Raw genomic sequence first — 20,326 nt, forward strand, 5'->3', positions numbered from 1 at the left:
AGCAGTGCCCACCAGCCCAGCTGTCTGTACAGTTCAGCACAAAGGAACAGAGCACATTCCTATACCAAGGATTTGGTACAGTTTGTCACAAGGAAACATTTTTGTACCTCAAGACCTCATGCAGATTGTTGCTGTTACTCAGACAGCAACAATGCATTTCATATGCCAAGCACTTTCCAAATCTCTACAAAGGCAGGCATTAGGGCTCATAAAGTCCAACTCCTTCAGAGCAGCCCACTCAGAAAATCTCCAAGGGGTTTCATTGCAAAACCCTGCAGTCATCAGCTTGGAAAGGTTCCAGGTGCTTAATCACAGCAGAGTGGAACTGAGAGAGGGAAGAAAAATTCTGAGAGATAAGTAGCACTAGGAAGGATGTGGTGGCCAAGGGAGAGAAACAGGAAAAGGGGAGGAGGAGGAGAGGAAAGGGAGAATAAATATCTCATGCTGTTGATGAGCAGAAACACAAACACCAGAGACAGACACAAAGAGGCCAGCAGTGGTTCCCCCAAGTTATTCTTCTGTCCTCATGCACTTCCTCCCTAAATCAAAAGATATTCATGGAGCAGCCAGCTGCACATCTCACACAAAAATCAGGCTAAGCTGGGCATTCCCATACAATCAACAGGTCTCACAAACCAGTTACATCGTCATGAAGTTATCAGAATTCTTTCTGCAGGGGAGTGGAAGGAAAGCTCAGCAGGGTCAGCACAGCATTAAGGAAAATAACTGCTAGAGGAGAAAAGAAGTGGAAAATAGGTGGTGAGGACTGTTTTGGTTGTGAGATGGAGTTTTTTCAGGCTGAGCTGTGAAACTGAAACATCTGCATTAAGCTATGCTTCAGGCTGCAGTCTTATTTCAAAAACTAGGAATCTTAGAGAAACTGTGGCAAAACACAAAATAATGTCCTTTTGTTTAACTTCTGATAAATCTCTTTGATGAACAATGATATATGAGAACATTAAGTAAAACAAAATGCTGAGAATTAACTTAAAAGGGAGAAAGAGGAAAATATAGACTAATGACTAATGGCCAAGCAAAAAAAAATCTGCTATAAACTGTGTTCCCTTAAGTAATAAAGATTAATATGCATAAATATCTAATTCATTCCCACAGGAAGTGCTATGCTTTACAAGTGCACACACAAGTTCTAGGTCAATTAAGAATAAGACAAATTCTGCTCTGATTGATACAAGACAAAAAAGATCACACATAATAGAAGAAATGACAACATGCAGCTCACCAAGATGGACAAAGTATTACAGTGAGGAATAACAGTAAAACTTTGCAGCAGCTGTCCCAGAAGCTCTTAAAAGCTTCAGCTCTCAGGCTAGCTAGACCTAAAAAAAGTAATTGATTTCAAAAAACAAAAGTTGAAATAACAGACAGAAAAATAAGTCTTGTTTCTATTCAGTAAGAAATAAATTGTAAGGTCAGAAAATATATTTATCATGAGGAATCAGAATATAGGTTGAATAAAATATCTCCTGGGTATTCCTTACTTTGTGTCAGCCCATCCACCTGCTAATTAGCACCAAGACATTATTGTGATTGCACTAGGATAACAGCATGAATAATTCATTATGCCTTACCCAGAGATCTGGCACTTTAGTAGCTCTTAATCAGTTCCTAATCCAAGGATTCAGCATAATCTTTATGGCAGAATTAACAACATACATCCACACATAATGTGTTTAGTAAAAATTTAAAGCAATTGTTTTAAACACAACTAACAATGGGCTAATAAGCTCAGCTAAAGCTGGGCTTCACTAATCTGAAAATAAGTTAATTCTGTCCCCTTTTAGCCTAGGCTTGTGGCCAGTCTCAGAGTGAGGAAGTGTCAGCTGTGAAAACCCAGAGAATGACTCAGCAGTGGTACCAAAGTGTGTCCATCTCTGGGCAATGCTGGGCTCTGAGGACACCACTGACAGAAAATGCCTGAACTTCCCAACCCTTCCAAACGACCTTAGAGCCCAGAGAGGCTTAACAGGGCTTGTTTCAGAAGAGGCAAATAGCAGTCCTTAAAAAGCTTGGGGTGGCACAAGGGAGCAGAGATGTCTCTGCCCTTTGAGGACAGGCTGGAATCTCACTCACCCCTCGGACAGCCAGCAAACACCTGGGGAGACCTGGGCCAAGGCAGGCCCAGCCTCCTACTCCCTGCTCTGGACTGGGATGCAGTGACAGAACAGAGATGACTGCTCCAGGCTGGCTCTGGCTGCCATGGAGACAGGAAGCCACTCCAGATGGTGCCCACACCTTGCATCCCTCTGGGTGGTGCTCTAAGGCCCCACACCGTGGGCAGGTGTGTCACTGGAGTCACTGGGCTGTACTTCCCAAACCAATAACCACCCGGGATTTGGCTTTTTTCTGAGTCAAAACAAAGAAAACACGGCCAAGCACAAGTTTCTCTTTGCAGACAGAGAACACAATCCATTTTACTCAGCAGGGAAAGCAGTTAATCACTGTCATCCATCTACTGCTCTGCCCTCTGCAAGAGTCAGATGTGCTTTTGTGCTGGAAGGGCACAGCAACAGTCACAAAGCCTGTTAGGAAAATGCTGCTCCTGCCAAGCCCCTGCAACTCCTGCTCCCTTCCAATGTGTGCCTTACGTGCTTGGGAAAGGAATCAATGCTTTTCTGCCAGCCCTGCTCTTTCTGTAGCCTCTGCTGGAGAAATCCCTGAATAAAGGGCATTCCTCAGATGTTCAAACAAGGATGCAGTTCTCTAAATGCCACAAACTTTATCTACAATTACTGCAAATATAATAGGCTTATATTTCTATAACATACCTTTATTACAACTTAAAAATAATTATTATATTTAATATTTATAACTGGCAAAACATCACTGAAAGTCATATGGACAGTATATTTTGATCTGTTTCTTCTCTTAGACATGTTGTTAAACCACTTAATTCTTCAGAGATGGAAGAGTTGAACTACTATTAGATTGAGTCCTAAAGTGGAATCGATCACATTATCAAATTATGTGAAAATAGCTCATACTAATTTGAGTACATTACAGTACATAAATGATTTCTTAATGATTTCCTCTATAAAAAAATATATATTAACTGCTGAAGTACTCACAGTGCTTTGCCTTGGTGCACTCTGGGGTTTACAAAACCCAACTCAATGAAAATAATTCATCTGGCTATAATGTTTGAGTTGGGACAGACCAAGCTGGCTCATAATTATTAGTTAAAATCACTTTAGACTAAAATATAAGACAAGTAACGCTGAAGATTCAGAAAAATGTGTATATTTGAAGTATATATATATATATATATATATATATATATATATATATATATAGTAAGTGTATTACTACATTTATAGTTGTTGAATATTAAATCACAATTGGAAAATGGGAAAGTCATAATAAACACTGTTATTTCTAACAGATGGTTCAATTTCTAACATCAATTAAAAATTTACCTGGCCTGACCTCAGTGTTCAGAAAACATCTTCATTTATCTCAGAAATCATTAAGGCTCAGACACTAAACCATCTGCATCTAAGGAACTTCAAGTACTGTAGGCTTGTTCAGAACAAGATCTAAACATCCTCTGTCAATTATGTGGATAATCAACTTCACATCCTTCAAAATCTGCCACTGATTTCAAGGAGCTGCTTCAATGAACCTAAGATCTATCAAATAGGTTTCTTGTGTTGTTGAAGTGGCTTAGCCAATTTTTCCTCATCAATTATGTTAAATTAATTCAAATATGTGATGTGGATAGAATTTTAAAAAACCAAGGATACAAAGCACAGGAATATTTTTCCTGTTTTCTCTCTGTCCTTAAACTCAAACTGGTTTATTGAAAGATTTCCAGTTGTTCCCATGCTGACAGAAAATGTTTTATAATGTTTAATGACATCAGTTTTCACCTTTCTAACTTCCATTATCATTAAGGCATTCTCTTATATGACTTAAAATACAGCCAGGCTTTTCATTTTCCTCAATGTGAGGTGTACTCACAGAATTCTTTTCTAGATTATTATAAACAGCCTATTGCAGCTGCTGGAAGAGGCCCTGAGAGTAGGTTAGGGAATACCCTCCATGCTCCTTTGGGCTCTGGAAGTCAATCCATCCAATTTACAGATGTAGATCACAGGTGTGAGGATTAAGGATGGAAAATCACAGCCTGAAGTTACAGGCAAGGGAAAGGCAATGTGGAAAATCTATTTTCAAACCCAGAGTGAGACCCAAGTAGTAAGAGGGTGAATGGTTACTTACCAGAGGAAGTGTGACCTCTGATGTGTGTTATCCATGGACCTCCAGTCTCACCTCTCTTCTTTAGGTTTCTGCTTGCCTGGAACATTCTCAGGGCTACTGCTCATGCTGAAGAACAGCCTCTCAGTACATAGTTTAGTGTCCCATACATTGGCACATTGTGTTCAGTGGGTTCAATAGGGTGTGGGTGGTTTTGTACTCTGAGAGATGAACACAACCACTTCTGTGAAACTTGAACATGTTTGAGCACATTGGGACATAGACTGACAGTGTGTCTGTCCCTATAAAGAGCACACAATTAATTCAAGGGCAAACTACACCATAGCTTTCAAGTTCCTTTAACATCACAGAAAATGCTGCTTTACTGTTAGCAGCTGTCAGGATGCTAAAAGTTCAAGGATATGCACAGGCCTTGTTATTATTATACCAGCACCCTCAGAGTGACTGAACCTCTGAACAAAGATTGCCTGTGAAAGACATGAAAATTGTGGTTCTGGGCAAGAGTAATGGTCAGGTGGACACTAATGAAACCCTCACCATGTCAAGAGCAGCAAAGAACCTTTTATGCCTTCAAGGACACATAAAGTGTTCCCTGGGGACAGGGGGCAAAGTCACTCAATTTTGAGTCTTTCCATTGGAATTACCCCTGCTTCAAACAATGTTGTGAACTTCAACTAAGCACCTTTGCTGAATACGTCTGGTGTTGACAATCAATTTGGCATAGCCTAGGATTTTATGTTTATTTTAGAGAGTGATAGGTAGAAGACATGACTTGAGAGTCACCTATGAGAAATACCAGTTCCAAAATACCTGAATCCTGTGGTCTACTGAAAAATATTGGAATAAACATGTGCTATCCATCAGCTTTGCTTTCCTCCAGATCACAGTAAGGATTACAAAAAACCATTTAGCAATCCCAGGGCCCAGGAAATGAAAAAGCTGCTGAAGTGTAAACAAGGATATGGATTGCACTGGAGCATTTGTTTTCTTGCTCCACAGGAAACTCTACTAACTCCTACCAAAACACAACCACAAAAACATGCTCTGCATGTCACTGACTCCTTCACTGGCAGCTGGAAAACATGGCAGAAGTATCTGCTTTCCTCCTGGGAATCCAATTCACTGCTGCACAGCATCATTCTGCAGAATGGCTTTGGTCTCCACTTGGGATCCTGTGCCAACCTTCAGCTGCCAGCCCAGAGATGCCAGACCTGCTGACTCACTTGCAAACTACAAAATGCTCGTGGCTTTGTGATAAAGGGTGTGCACAAGACAGTAACTAACATGAGAAAGGACCCCTTGGCTTTTGGATGAAGAAAAAATATTAATAAGAAAGGTAACAAAAAGGTACTTCTATCAACAGGGAAATAAACCTACCAACTACCAATATTTTACTAACCATCCAGAGTGTTTCTGTGTAAAAAGGCAATCTTATGGCCAAGTTTTACCTTGGTTCCACAGGGGCAGTAGGAAGGTGTGTAACTATTTTCACCTTTTTCAGATGTTGTGTTACTCTTTCAACTGCTGTCAATTTTACTGATATAATAAAGCTAGAATTATCTCTAAGATGATAGAATATATAAATGCACACAAACCTACCATTTAAAATTCTAAAACTCTGGATACTTAAAAGGAAGCAGTGCACTGCTTTTAAAAAGTATGAGCAGTTGTTGTGGGTAATTCTGACCAGTAATAATTATTTTTATAATTAAAAACTATCAGTTCTGATAAATGAGAACTTACATGACCTTTGAGCTAGCTCAGGTGCCAGTGGCAGTCTGGATACAGCTAACTTCTCCTGCTTCTGGGACATACCATGACAGAAGTGTGCTCAGCACCAATAAACGTGCATGTACTCTAACTGTTGGGAGAAAACAAAAACAGTGTTAAGTTTGTGTTCTAGACTTAAGTGAGTTAAATAGAGACAGGCAGTCTTTAGCAACAAGTATTGCTTCTGTTTGAAGCAGGTAAATATGAAATAGCTACTGGGATATTCACCTATAAAACTGATTTGGTGAGCAGCACTTCAGAGAAAGAGCTTAGAAGTTGCAGTGGACAGAAGCAAACACAATTCTCTGCATTGATAAGGTAAGTTACGTGCTTTACAACTATTCAGCAGCTCTTGTGCTGAGCAAACAACTAAATATACCACCTTGGGAAATTCACTTTAATAGAGGTGACCCCCACTGCAGGTGCTTTTGGGTTTTGTGGGTTTGGGTTTTTCTTCTCTCAGCACACTACGTTGTGGTTTTGTGTTGTTTAGCATGTGTCAACTTCTCATTAAACTTTTGATTAAATACGTTTTAATCCATCAGTGATGTGCTGGATAACTCTATCTCTGCTCTGAACAAAAGACAGGACAGCTCATGTAGAGATAACATCCCTGAAGCAGCATTTTATTTTATTCACTTAACTCCAAAACATTTAATTTAGAAGTCTGGCTTCCCAGTCATCCATCTTCACATGGGCAAATATTGACATAGAGTTGTCAGAATACACAGACAACCAAACAGCCAAAGAGTTTACAAAAAATAAATTCATGATTCTTCAAAACAACTGCAAAAGGTTACAAGTATCAAAACTCTTAGGTAGATGCACTGCATTTAAAGAAACTGTGCACATAAGTTAGAGGCAAAAAAACCAAATTGCTACTGAAACCTCACATTTCAAACAGTTTATTGTAAACTGATGAACAGAGTTGTCATTTCACATCAGCTTAACTGTTTTCTTTGACTGAAAAAAATTTGGGATGGCTAATTTACTTTGCATGCACAAAATGTACTGCTTAACAGAACTGTCAGCTCATTTCAAACAGAAAACTTTAACTGGAATCTAGTTATCCTCAATCACTTTCCATTATTCTTTTCCATATTTTCCAATCAACAGGCAAATTAAAAATGCCTCCTTCTGCACTGCTGAAGTGCAACTAAGATAAATAGGGCCAATAAACCAATCAATCCATCAATGCCCATGAAGACTCATCTGAAACTGCTTCTTGATAAAGTGGACAGCAGATCTGAACAGCTGTACAATACAGATATGCTTAGCACTAGATATTTAGTGTGACTGTGGCAAGGAAATATTGGTGATGATGGGGATGGCCAAGTGGATGAAAGAGGGATCAGAGGAAAGCTTATTAATTATTGCCCTCTCCTGCTTCTTCATCCTGCTGATCACTCGTCCACAGAGTGAGGTTATCTCGAAGCAACTGCATGATGAGAGTGGAGTCCTTGTAGGAATCCTCATTTAGTGTGTCCAGCTCTGCTATGGCATCATCAAAGGCTTGTTTGGCTAAAAGGCAGGCCTGCTCAGGGGCATTCTGGATCTCATAGTAGAACACTGAGAAATTGAGTGCCAGCCCAAGCCTAATGGGGTGAGTGGGCTGCATGTGCTCTTTGCTGATTTCAAAAGCCTCTTTATAGGCAGCTTCTGAGGCTTCCACGACACTGTTCTTCTTCTCTCCAGCAGCAACTTCTGCCAAATAGCGGTAGTAATCCCCCTTCATTTTCAGGTAAAAGACCTTGCTCTCATACTGGAAGTCATTGCAGTTCTTGATCAAGTATTTATCTAGGAGAGCCAAAACATCATTGCAGACTGTCTCGAGCTCCTTTTCTATCTTCTCCCTATAGGCTTTAACCTTCTCCAGCTTCTTCTCATTGCCATCTGCCATGGTCTTCTGCTCTATGCTGCTGATGACACGCCAGGAGGACCGTCTGGCTCCGACTACATTCTTGTAGGCTACAGACAGCAGGTTTCTATCCTCATTTGAGAGGGGCTCATTCAGCTCAGTTACCTGAAAATACAAAGAGCAAATTTAAAGGGTTTCCCTTAGAGAAGAGTGTGTAAACCTCCTTCAATACTTTCAGAGTGCAAGGTTCAAAACTTCTTCTAGAACTCAAAATTCCTTCTACACAGGATTAACTTTGTAACATTGAAAGTTTAAAACTGTTCAGCAGTCAGGACTTAAAAGAGAGAGATCCCCATAGTTTTGAAGTAATAGAAGGGGTATTAAGAAGCCATTGCAAAGAACATTCACTGAATAAAAGTGAGTCAAGCTTGTGTAATGGAGAAGCAATCACAGGGGAAGGCTCAGGTTTTTTAGGAAGTCTGCTGTAATTACACAGACTACACACTTAGTGATGAATTTACATGTACCTAGAAAACCAGCTCTTTGAATCTGGAGCACAGCAGTGACACTGGAAGCTGGTGCAAGTCTCCCATTTCTGTCCCCTGCTGCTTGTGTCCATTTGACAGCAGAGATGGGAGCACTGCAGTCATTAAGGTCTGCACAGCACAAATGGAATCAGTGTTCCATGGTCTCTTTCAGACATGTAGTGAGTGATTACACAGTGTAATACAAAAGGTACCCTGATTTCTGCTCACTGGCTGCAGACAAATTCCAGAGATAGGAGGTGAAACAATCTGCATAGAAATAGGACAGCAAATCAGGAACAAAGCCATGATCAACTTAGAACTGCTGCTTCAAAAAGCTGAGATAGAAGGATAATACTTCTCATACTGTGTATTTAGGCCTATTTCACTTGATATTTTAATTCAGGCTATCAGACTCATGGTCACTTGCTCTATTTTTAAAAATTTATACACATGAAATTAAACTCAAAGGAATTAGGATGAAAAACGTAACTCCTCTACCTTAGCCATACTGCTCTAAAATCAGTCACTAGAATTCTAAGGATATGTACTTTGGTGTGAAAATAAACTTGTCCTTGCTCAGACACTGTTAAAATCATTAACTATTTCTTTTTAAAATGTGCACATTTACACTGTTTGAAAGGCACCAGAGTGTTCACAGCCAATACTTAGATACTACAAACAATCAAGTTACAAATATTTACACTATTCTGAGACTGCTGGTGTAGGCAGTGAACCTTCTAACAAATGTGCTGATTTCCAGATCCAAAAAAATATTTAATGTGAATTAGAACTCTTACAGTAAGAGAGAACTTACTTTTAAATTTGGGTTCTGATCTTAAAATATATTAAGTCAATTAGTTTTATCTCCAAAATGACTTTTCCACAGTTCAGGAACCTGAACTCCCAAAAGACACTGCTCTGCTTGTCCTAATAGAATTAGAGGCAACCTACAGAGGATGAAATACACAGGAATAAACTCTAATGACATCTTCAGAATCCTAATCATAGCTCCCAATCAGTATTTTCCTCAACAATCTCCATCACAACCTACCTGGGTCGTCTCTAGCAAGGATATTAACAGTTCTTTCACTGTTTAATGACCAAAACGGGAGCATATAAAAGGAATCCTGACTATGACCCTGAATTCCCAACTCCACAAGCTAATGAGTGTGGCAGTACTCCATCAGCTCAGAAATTACTTCTGTGTGTGATCCCACATAGGCCACACACCAAGCAGAGCTCCTTTCCATGGAAAACACCCCAAAGTGAATGTTCCACAGTGGAGAGCAGATAAATGAGCTGACCCAGGTCAGTGGCCTGTGATTATACTGGTTCTGCCAGCCAGAGCACATCACTCAGCCAGAGCCAGTTCTGAACCCGGTGCTGCACCAATCCCTGTACCTGAGCCAGTATAGAGTCAGGTTAGATTAATTAAACTTGCCTGATACAAAGTTATGCAGTCCATTATTGGGGAACAAACAGAAACCAGACTAATGAATTCAAAGCAGATCAATTTCTTGTATCATGTGGGTTCAGAGCTCTATACCAAGACCTGGAGGTTCTATAGCTACAGGTACCCCAGAGAAGGCCATGAGGAAGTCATGTCCCAGCAGGGGAGGGCACTGCTCCCATTAAAGACAACTCATTCCCCTCTCCTACACAAACACACTTCATTAACCCCAAAGCAGACACTCACGAATAGGTACTAAAAATATAGAATATCCCACACTTTTAGAGTCCATTTCTACATACAGATAAAGCCTACATAACTAGAACCTCAAGCTATTTGTTTCAAAAAAAATCAGTTCAACACTTAAATTTATTTGACTGTGTAGTATTTCTCACATGATTAATTTTAAAATTCTGTATCTCACATCACCCACATTACCAATTTGAAACAGTAAATTATTTTTTACCACTATGTAGCGAACATAAATCAGAAGAGGCCCTAAGCACTACATATGAGGATTAACACTGTCCAAAAACTAAAGAGCTTACACAGCTACCATTTTTTTATTGTTTCTAGAATGATCTTAACCAAAGGGTACTCAACACTGAAATCTCACGATGCTGAAGCATTTGTTGCATCAACTGAGAACCTTTCACACTGACACCCAAAGCATCTTTCTCAATGTGTTGAGAAACAATTCTGTACCTACCGTGTAAACAGCTGGAATCCTGGAGCAGCAGTTCATGCAGTGGGAATACCATGCCCCATGGAAGAATGCCATTTGCATATGATTGCATTTGCTATTAAAATGACTTTAATAGTTACAAATTAATGGGTTCAGTAAACTAAACCCAATTATTTGTAACAGCAACTATTTCATTTTCCCCTCCTGTTCACACATTACCATCGAAAATACTGGAATTCTTCCATGAAAAAAAAAAGTTTACAACAACAAAAATTTGTATTAAGCAGCAAATTCCTTATTTAAGCCACAACTGCTACTTGGTCTAGCTTTTTTTCTTTATAGAAGGAATTAATGGGAGTAAAAAATGAATGTTTCTCCAGCTTTATGCTGACAGATGAAATGGCAGCCTCCTCACTTTTTTTCTCCAGTGGCAGTCAAAAATCAGGCAAATACACTTTCACTAAAACAAGCATTTGTTACTTTATGTTTCTGAAGTAACTACCATGCTGTTGGCTACATTCTGTATTGAAAAGTGCAGTAATATCTAAAACTGAAATGAATTGTTCAGATTTCAGTTTACACTGAAAGCACACTACTTTCATATAGCACCTTTAAAAAGTATCAGACGTGTTACATCCAGAGATGTAAGAAAAAAAAAAAACAAGATATCCTTGAGAATAGATTTCTGAGTTAGAATACAGATTTCCTTCTTTTTGGAGGAAGTCTAAATTCTCTGGATTGCAAGATGACTTCAATATCAACCTATATGGATTAAAAGCTCTCTGAATTATCTCTCAGTTATTTGCAATCATTGAAACAGAAGTATGAGCTGTGAGGAGAGCCAGCCCTCAGAACATTCCACAGATTATGCTCAGACCTACAAAATCAACCTCAACACTGAAGAGCATTCTGGAAATTGCCCTGATAGAGTGAATACCTGGGAAAGCCAAATAATCAACAGAGGCTACATCACAGATATGCAACAGTGCATGAAGAGCTCTAAATAAGGGAACTGTTGCTTTTCAATTCAGCTTGCTTTTTGTATTTTAAAAGTATCCAGAAGTTTCAGAACTCCACTTACTTATAAAGTGTTCTCAAGCTCCCAATTACAGAAGCTCATGATCACACAACTTACTTTTTCAGAAGTGGCATTAGAGATGAGAATACCTCAGCTCCAGATGAATGAAAATTTGCCCAGCAATTAGAACAGTTTGAAGACAACTGGACACACACACTAGCTGTAAGTACTTCATTTACACACTTCCTAAAGCAAAGCAACTGTGTACTCATGGTTTCACATGTGCCCAGAGACCATACATACCCTGTAGGTCTGAGTTCTTGGAGAAACAGAAAGCTTTCTACTAGCAACAGCTAGAAATTGTCTTCTTGAGCAGTACATTTTAGTGGGTTCTCTCTTTCATCCTTTAAAATTACCAACTGAAAGAAGAGTTGCTACTATGACATTATTTGTATCAAGAACTCTAGAGATAGAATTATAAATACACCTTGTTTTAATGTCTTGTGGCTCTGGTATTGAGATACTCAGAAGTATCACTGCTTTAGAACTGGACTGGTTGTAACATTTATTACAACATAATAGCAAAAGTGAACAAAAGCAGCAAAATTAGTGTCTTTTTGCTGCCCTCATTTAAGGGAGGTGACATTCTTACAACAAAAACGTGGACTCCATTTGAAGCTGCTCTTTTTCAAACTAAAATCATCTCATGCTTTCAAACAGCAGAACTGTCAAGAAAAACAGTTCCTCTTGGGGCCTTAGGTGTTCACAGAGGACAGATCAGCAAGAACAAACCAAATGTAATCTGATATGGAAAGAAATTGCTAAGCATCCAGTGGCATTAATATTACCCCTAACATTCGGATCGTGTGAATGCTTTGTTTTCAAAAAAGGGACTAGACATAATAGGTTTGACCATTCTACAATTTTATTATGTATCAGTACAGTCAGATCAGTACAAATAATTTTCATTGCTTGGTTCTCAAAGGAGCAGAGTTGCAAACGTAACATTTTTTAAACACATTTCAGTATTCAACAGGGTATGGAATGCACTGAGAAACTGTTACCCTACAAAGAAGAGGCAGAAAGGCAACGTTAAAGCTCGGGAAACGCTCCTGGAACAGGGGGTAGCTTTCACACCCGCAGCTATTATCTTTGAAACCGATGTTACTGAGTGAGGTCTCTATTCGTGTCTTTTACAGCGAGGCAACAGAATCGTCTAGAAGAGGAAGGGGCTCCTCTTGCTGTGTCCCCAGACAGCCCCCGCCGCAGTGCCCATCCCACAGGACCAGCGCCCCCAAACGCTGGCGGATGCCCAGAAGGGGAGATGCACCCCAAGGTGAAACCCAGCACCCCGTCGGGGTGGGAGGGAGGTGGGCGAGGACGGGCCCCGTCTGGAGCAGAGAAGGAATGCACAGAGTTCCCGCCGCCAGGAGAGGCGGGCGGCATTCAAATGGACGCACTGCGAGCCCGATTGGCGCGGCGGGGAGACGGAGAGGAGGGCATGGGGACAGCCACACCCCCGGGGCAGGGACAGCCGGGGAGCGGGAGGGCTGCGAGACAGCCCTTACGGGGAACGGAGGGAAGGAGGGGGGAAAGGAAACACATTTTGAAAGAGGGTGCTAGGTCCGGTTTGGACCGGCTACTCTTTGTCTCATCTCTGCCCAAGGCAGGTAGTACCGGGCACCGCCCCACACGGCGGCGAGGTGTCCCGGCGGGATGGTCTGGCTCCCGCTCCTGCCCTCCTTTCTTCACAGCGACGGGTGGGACCCGGCGGCTCGCATCCTCCCGGACCCAACCCCGCCTCGGACCAGCCCGCACTTCCTCTCCCTCCCTCCCCCGCCACTACTCCCCTACACACTCCTCCCCGAGTACGCCCCACGGCCGCCCCGCTACGGGCCCCACTCACCGACTTCATGGCCGAGGCCATGTCATCGTATCTCTCCGCCTGCTCGGCCAGGCGGGCTCTCTGCAGCAGCTGCTCTCGGTCCCCCATGGCCGCTTCCGTGGTGGCTGCCGGGCTGGGCTCTGCGCGCCCCTCAGAGAGAGCGGAAGGCGGGCGGGGATGTGCGGCTGGCCGCGCACGGGTGGCGGGAGCAGGAACCGTAAGCGGAGCCGCCTGCTGTGCTGTGCCGGGCTGGGCTGTGCTGGCCGCCGCTCCCTCGCCCGCCGGCCGCGCTCCCGGACCGACCGCGGCGTGTGCGGCTCGGAGCCTCGCGCTGCTGCCGCCGCCCGCGCCTGCGCGCCGGGAAGGCAACGAGGGGGCGGAGCCGCGGTGCTGCAGGGGAGGGGAGGGGGCGCCGCTCCCCCGCGCTCTATTTCTAGGTGACGTCACTTGCTATAAATAGCCATCGCGGGGCGCCGGCCGCGGGCCGCGCGTGCGCGCTGGGAGTGCTGCATTTTCCTGCTGCAAAGGTGGAGGTGGGCGGGGGGCGCGGGCACTGCGGGACGGGGCACGACACGGCCTTGGAGACCGCCGCCGCCTCACCGGCCCTGCCTGGCCTCGCCAGAGACACGGGTGGGCCACCGCTGGCTGAGCATGGCCAGGGTGACCACGCTGCGCGTTCACGTGTGCGACCCTGGCCAGCCCCTCGGCTGCTTTGTGCGGCCGCAGCCTGCAGCGGCGGCACGGCTGTGCCTCTCGGGGGGAAATAAGTGGATCTCGCATCCCGGCTGCCTTGAACAGCCCGAGCTGTGGGGGTGGTACCACGGACCAATTCTACTACCTCACCTAAGAGATGCAGCAAAATTCGATATTACTACGTCTGTGTAATAGTCAAGCTCCTCTTCATAAATTGACAGACTACCATTCTTATATAAAAATTATCTCAAGGTAAGAACCTTGCACAAACAACAAACTTCTGCTGGTGTCCAAGGAAACGCCGGGAGCTCCGTTACTCATCTCTGACAATAAATCATGGATTAACTTTCCCCATTGAACCCTGGCCAGCATTTAAACATGCCTGCACCGCTGAAGCTATGGGGGAGCTGCTGTACAGCTGAGCCAAAGGTTTGCTCACCTGCAGACAGTTCAGCACCAGAGCACCTGTGGCGATTTCAGCTCCCATCTGTCCTCACCCCCAAAGGGAACGAAAGAAAAGTCCATGAGCACAGCCGGGAAGCAGAGACAGGGCTGCTCTCACTCCTCCCGACCTCTCCACTACCCTCCGTACTCTCACACTACTGCAAATGAGTCAATCCAGTCCCTGGTGCCAGACAAAAGTTTTTCGCCTTAACTCTAATGCTGCTGGCTTTTGTGCATTAAACCCTAATGCCATTTAAAATAAATGCTGCGGTTTTCAAAGTGATTAGATGAATATTGCTTGTTAAAAGACACAAATAAATATGACAAATAAGAATAAACTATAATTATATGTAATAAGGCATGAAAGATAAAACTTAGCAGTTATAAACTGATTGCCAGAGCATTCTGGAAACAGCCCTTGCAGTAGTGTGAAGCACATACACCACTGTGCACTCGTCCCAGCATGCCAAAAGGGGCTTTTTCCTACTGGGATTTTGTTTTCACTGTTTCAAAGAGAAGGCAGTAACATCCAAAGCCTGAACAGAATGGATCCCAAGCATCAGTTCAATTTATCATCATAATTATTTTAAAACTCGCATTGATTTTACCTTAGAATAAATGTTTAGATATATACAGCAAAGATGTGACTTTGAAAATATATTATTCCATGTAAAAATACAAATCTTAATGCATCTGACCCTTAGGCATGAGTAGTGAGAGATGTGCCAATCCTCCTTGCCCAGTTCACTTCAGCTGGGAACCTTTGCAGTTGTAATAATTTCTCAGCAGAGATTAGTCAGTTTGCAAAGGATTCCAACAGCTCTGAAAATATGTAGGGCTTACCAGCAGCTTTCTAGTCTTGCACAGCAGCTTCAGACTCCCCAGGGAAATGGATTACAAAGTATTTTTAAAACCAGTTATTCACCCACTGAACCAATCTGCATTAATCTGCCAAATATACGTGGATATATCTACACATGCACAAAACGTTCACATTAAATGCTTCGGTTTCCTTAACTGAGGCCTCTGTAAAACAGCATCAGCCTAAAGCATCTCAAAAATTCTTAACCTTGAATCCACGAGGTCATGTGTAACCTCACTGCTCTAAAACCAGATACACATCTAAATTCAACAGTTTCAAAAAAGTACTAAAATAAGGCAACGTTGTATGCAGCATTTCCACGGTCTGACTGTAACCTAAAGAAAGGGAAGAGATTGCATTTCACATCTGAGGTCTGAGGGAGAGTACCTGTATTCTCCTGTGCACACTGTGCCTCCTGCTCTGGATCTCCACCCTCAGCAGAGGCTCCACAGTTACACAGAGGTACAAATAAACAGAAATTAGAGCTCACAAAGTGAGTTTTCTAATCTTCTACAATATTTATGAGTCTCAATTTCTTCAAACAAAAATGGAAAGGAAAGGAAAAAATCAGCAGGCCTTTTATTAGAGTGCTGAATGGGTGCAAGCAGTGCCTGCCTGTGGTTCCCCTGCTGAGCTCAGATGCCAGGCATCACTCTGTGATTCCCATCAAAGCTCAGGAATACTGCTCTCGTGAGGCAGGACTGAGAATTGTTCACAAAGTGACCACACCCAGCAAGAATTTGTAGATAGAGAAATTTATGGCACTGAAAATTGCACTATGACCTCAGGCAGTGGCTCTGCTCCACAGGCAGATCTGATTATTGGACAGCACCCATGTTCCAGAAATAGCTTCCTGCTGAAATGCCATTCCAGTTCAGTGCTCACTCGCACAGGGGCACTGGGGACACCACAGTTGTCTCAGAGGGTGTCTCCCCAGTGCTGATGTTTAGCTGCAGGGACACTGCTGGAGAGGCACCAGCACAAGGAAACCACCATGAGCCATTTCCAAGCTTTCCCCACAGTGGAAAACCTCCCCTTTTGCTGTCCTGGAAGCACTGAGGGAGCACACACATTTTGTGCCACTCTTCCCAAGACTCATGGAACTACAGCAGTGCTGCTGTGAAGTCCCTGCCACTAACATCCTCCTGATCCCTGGAGAAAATGATCTTCTCTCTCCTTCCTGCAGCAAGGAAATGTTTTATTTAGGGAACTGCTAAATGATGAAAGTCTTGGGGACAAGATACTGAAAAACAGAGAGAGAAGAGAAACCACCCACTGGTGGGGGAGGTTAACCAGATTCCACATCACAGCAATTGAAGTAGAGACAACTGTGGAAGAGAGAGTTGGAGTTCGTTAACATCTGGTCTTGGAAAGACTTGGGACTGGCCCTTCCATGGGGCATGATGCTCAGATAGTGCTGTAAGGACAGATCCTTCCAGAGGCTCAGGACTACCTGTAATTTTTATTGTTAGAATTCTAGCAGCACATTCCCCCAGTAAAGTGAGATAAATGTGCACCAGGAGGATAGATGGTGTAACCAACGACAAGATCAGAGCATGAGATAGCAGTGGGTGTAACTCTAGTGTGATGATTCTCTCCCAAACCACAAGGGACTGTAACTTCAGTGACATACTTCTAGCCAAACCATACATCACACTTTAACAAGCCTCTAGGCTGTCACAGTGTGTGAAAATATTCTACTCTTTGTCATATTTCAATTTCATATTAATCTTGAATCACTCACAGAACCTCCCTCATAACTCAAGGGTAAATCCTAGAATGAAGAAAGATGACACTGCCTGAGTGCTGCTCAGCAGCAGCAATAGGGCTCATGCCATGCATTGTGGTGAAGTACTTGGTGTATCTATTAACCTACACTCTAAAACAGAGGGGTACTGATTTGTACAAAACCTGTGAAGCTCTTGCTCCCTCATGGGAAAGGGTAGGTCTGTACCCCAAAGCCTATTTGGGATCACTGCAGTGTATTAATACCATTCAGTATTCACACACAGTAGCCTTTTGCATGTTCAAAATCCTGTGCAGACACAAGCTGATAAAACCTCAGAACTCTCTGGCAAAATGTGCTATCTTCCAGCACCTGCTCATTTCAGAGTCCAGTGAGGAAACAGCACTATGTCTGAATAAAAGATGATGGCAGTTTTTCCTTGCCAGAATGATTCAGGGATATGCACAGGGGGTTGTCAAGCATGCTCAGTTGTGGGGGTTCCTTTAAGTGGTGAGAACACAGTAGCTAATTGAAAGCAGCTTTAACTCCTCATGAGCTACTTCAGACTAGGGTGTTTGCTAGTCCTGCCCAGATAGAAGAATGCAGTTTTACTCTTTATATAATGAGGGGAAAGTAACCAGGATTCAGAAGCTTCAACAGGAAAACATGAAAAAGCCTGCTTATCAGCAGCTGCCACCAGAGCACCATTTTGAAAAGAGGCTGTACAGGTAAGAGGAAAAAGAAATAACCTGTGTTAGAAAATATTGGAAGTAAAGGAACAATATGAACACAAAATAACTCAATCCTACGATTTCTGGAACCTCTCTGAAAGACACCTCATGCTGAGCATAAACAATTAAGGACTCAGCATCAACAGCCACATTTAAAAAATAAGACCAGATCTGTCTTAACAAATGAATTTTTACTGCCCTTCAACCTTTACCAAAGTGGATTAGTTTGACTTAGAACTGGATTAAATCCCACTGAAAATGATTGATCTGAAACAATGACCTTTCACTGTAGAACATAACATGAAAGACTTTGGGGATAAGACTAATGAAGTGCAGAGATAAAACAAAAAGCCTTTGCCGACATTTTCAAAAGTGGCCTCTTATTCTGGGTGCCCTACTTGAGTCACTGCACAAAGTGCTCGTTTCCTCTCAAAATGAGGCCCCAAGAAAGCTGAGCCAGGCATCCAGAATGAGGGACTGCCAGAAAACACTTCCTTGAAGCTGTGTCTCCCAGCATTTGTCCTGAGTGGGTGTTGGATGCACCAGTGACAGTAAGCAGAACTGCCAAAGGGACTGTGAGCAGGAAAAGCTGCTGCTCACATCCTCCACCCCCTGTAGCAATGACATGGATCAGTTCAGGGGAGTTTCCATGGCAGTTCCTGTGCAGGACCTCCACACAGCCATTTCCACAGCACACCTCCAGGGCAGAACCACCCTCAGCCTCCCACCTTGCCAGGCTCAGGGCTGTCTGCTGAACTGCCAAGAGAAAGCCACCTCTAGCAGCAGTGCTGGAAAACATGGATGCTGCCTACTGGGAAAGTGTCCCTCTCACCTCAGGGAGGGTCAAGTAACAGAACTCCTGAAAGTGCTCCTAGATTTCCATCCTCCTTCTGTGATCAATCAAGACATACAGGCACTGTACTTTGGGCCCTTATATGCCTTTTAAGATAAAAATAACTTTGGGTTTTTCTATCTAGGGCAAGCTCCTTCCTTTGCTAGGCCAAACCATGTGGAGGAGGAGGAATGACAACAGCAGGTACAGCACATTCAGCTCAGGGCAGGTCAGCCACGTGCTCAGTGTGCTTCCAAGTACAGCTCCAAGGAAGAACAACAAAAACACATCCAGAGCTTGCTCCAGATGGTAGGACAGGGAAAGCAGAACATGATGGGGACACGAATCACATCTAGGAAACCAGAATGAGGTAAGACACAAATTGAACAAATTGCTACCCCAATAAAATGGAAAAGAACTGCACTAGGCTCTCCTTGAAAGGGTAACTCCAGCCAGCAGCACAGGCAGAGAAGGTCTAAAGCACTACTGGCATTCAGCAGAGATTCACTTGTTCTCTCCCCCTGCTGCATGGCCAGGCACCCCATCTGCTCTGGCTCCTGGATGGGGAGGCAGCAGCCCACCCCTGAATGCTGCTCAGCCCCCTGTAACCCAGCATGGCCAAGCCCTGTGAGACCAACTGTAGGCACCACTAGCAAATTCCTGTCCAAATGCAATTAACTCCCCCAAAGTGCTGTGTGTGGGTTCAATAACCAGGTGACATGGGGCAAGAGTGGGCCAAAATACACCGTACTTCAACCACCTGACTTTACATCTCTTAAAGGGAAATATTTTAATGTGCTTGACTTTACATATCAAATTTTGAATTGTCTAACATAAATTTACAGAAAAGTAATAAGTTATTTCACCTGGGAAATGACCTAGAAAATTCAGTTTTCCTCCGGAGAGCAACTGTACCAAATTCAGAAATGAAATTCATTAAGTATAAGAGAAAAGGCCTTAATTCTGCTTTAGCTGAAAATCCTTTTTCAGATTTAAGTTTGGAAAAGAGACTTGTTGTTCTAGCACTCCTGAGGAATTTTGCTGAATTGAGCCTCTTCTTTTTAACTAAAAACTCAAAACAACTGTGCTCTTGAACTATTTTTAAAACTTACAAGGTCTTAGGACACTGGTGGTGTTAATGTGGTAGAACAAAGGTCACTTATATGCCAAGCCAAAATACCTGCATTCCCTAGCATGGGGTGCTTTCTTAGAAAAACCTATATAGAATGACAGCGATCTAAAATTTCTATACAGACAGTGTTAATCTAATCTTATCATCTCCCCTGACAGGAAACAGAACCAAGTATTTGAAAGGAACTGAAAATCCATCTCATTGTAAGAGAGGCGTCATTGCTCTTTACTCCAATACATCTTCAACAGCAGGGAAGTGTAACCTCCCTGGCTTTCATCCACATGTATCATGTACCATCAGAGTCATTGTAGTGACATGTCATCAGCAGGGACGAAAACCAAACTACCTTATTTGGGATCTCACACAGCAGCCCAGCAAGATCCAGTGGGAATTTTGCTATGGGGCAGCTGCCTCTGTATGGAGCCGCGTCGCTGGCTGGCTCCTGACCGTGTGGCGTCTCCGTTCCACCGCGGGCCGCAG

At 43.1% G+C, this 20,326-nt stretch overlaps 1 protein-coding gene across 1 annotated transcript; it reads right to left on the bottom strand.

Annotated features, from left to right (window-relative positions):
- Positions 1–6,602: 6,602 nt before the first annotated feature.
- YWHAH (tyrosine 3-monooxygenase/tryptophan 5-monooxygenase activation protein eta) lies at positions 6,603–13,753 on the bottom strand. The gene is made up of 2 exons (XM_059863338.1): positions 13,448–13,753; positions 6,603–8,026 (listed from the first exon to the last, which is right to left on the bottom strand). Exons 1-2 carry the CDS (start codon positions 13,532–13,534, stop codon positions 7,370–7,372), a joined length of 744 nt encoding a protein of 247 aa, XP_059719321.1. The 5' UTR covers positions 13,535–13,753; the 3' UTR covers positions 6,603–7,369.
- Positions 13,754–20,326: the final 6,573 nt, after the last annotated feature.

The sequence above is a fragment of the Haemorhous mexicanus genome, chromosome 19, assembly GCF_027477595.1.
Source record: "Haemorhous mexicanus isolate bHaeMex1 chromosome 19, bHaeMex1.pri, whole genome shotgun sequence".
Classification (NCBI taxonomy): domain Eukaryota; kingdom Metazoa; phylum Chordata; class Aves; order Passeriformes; family Fringillidae; genus Haemorhous; species Haemorhous mexicanus.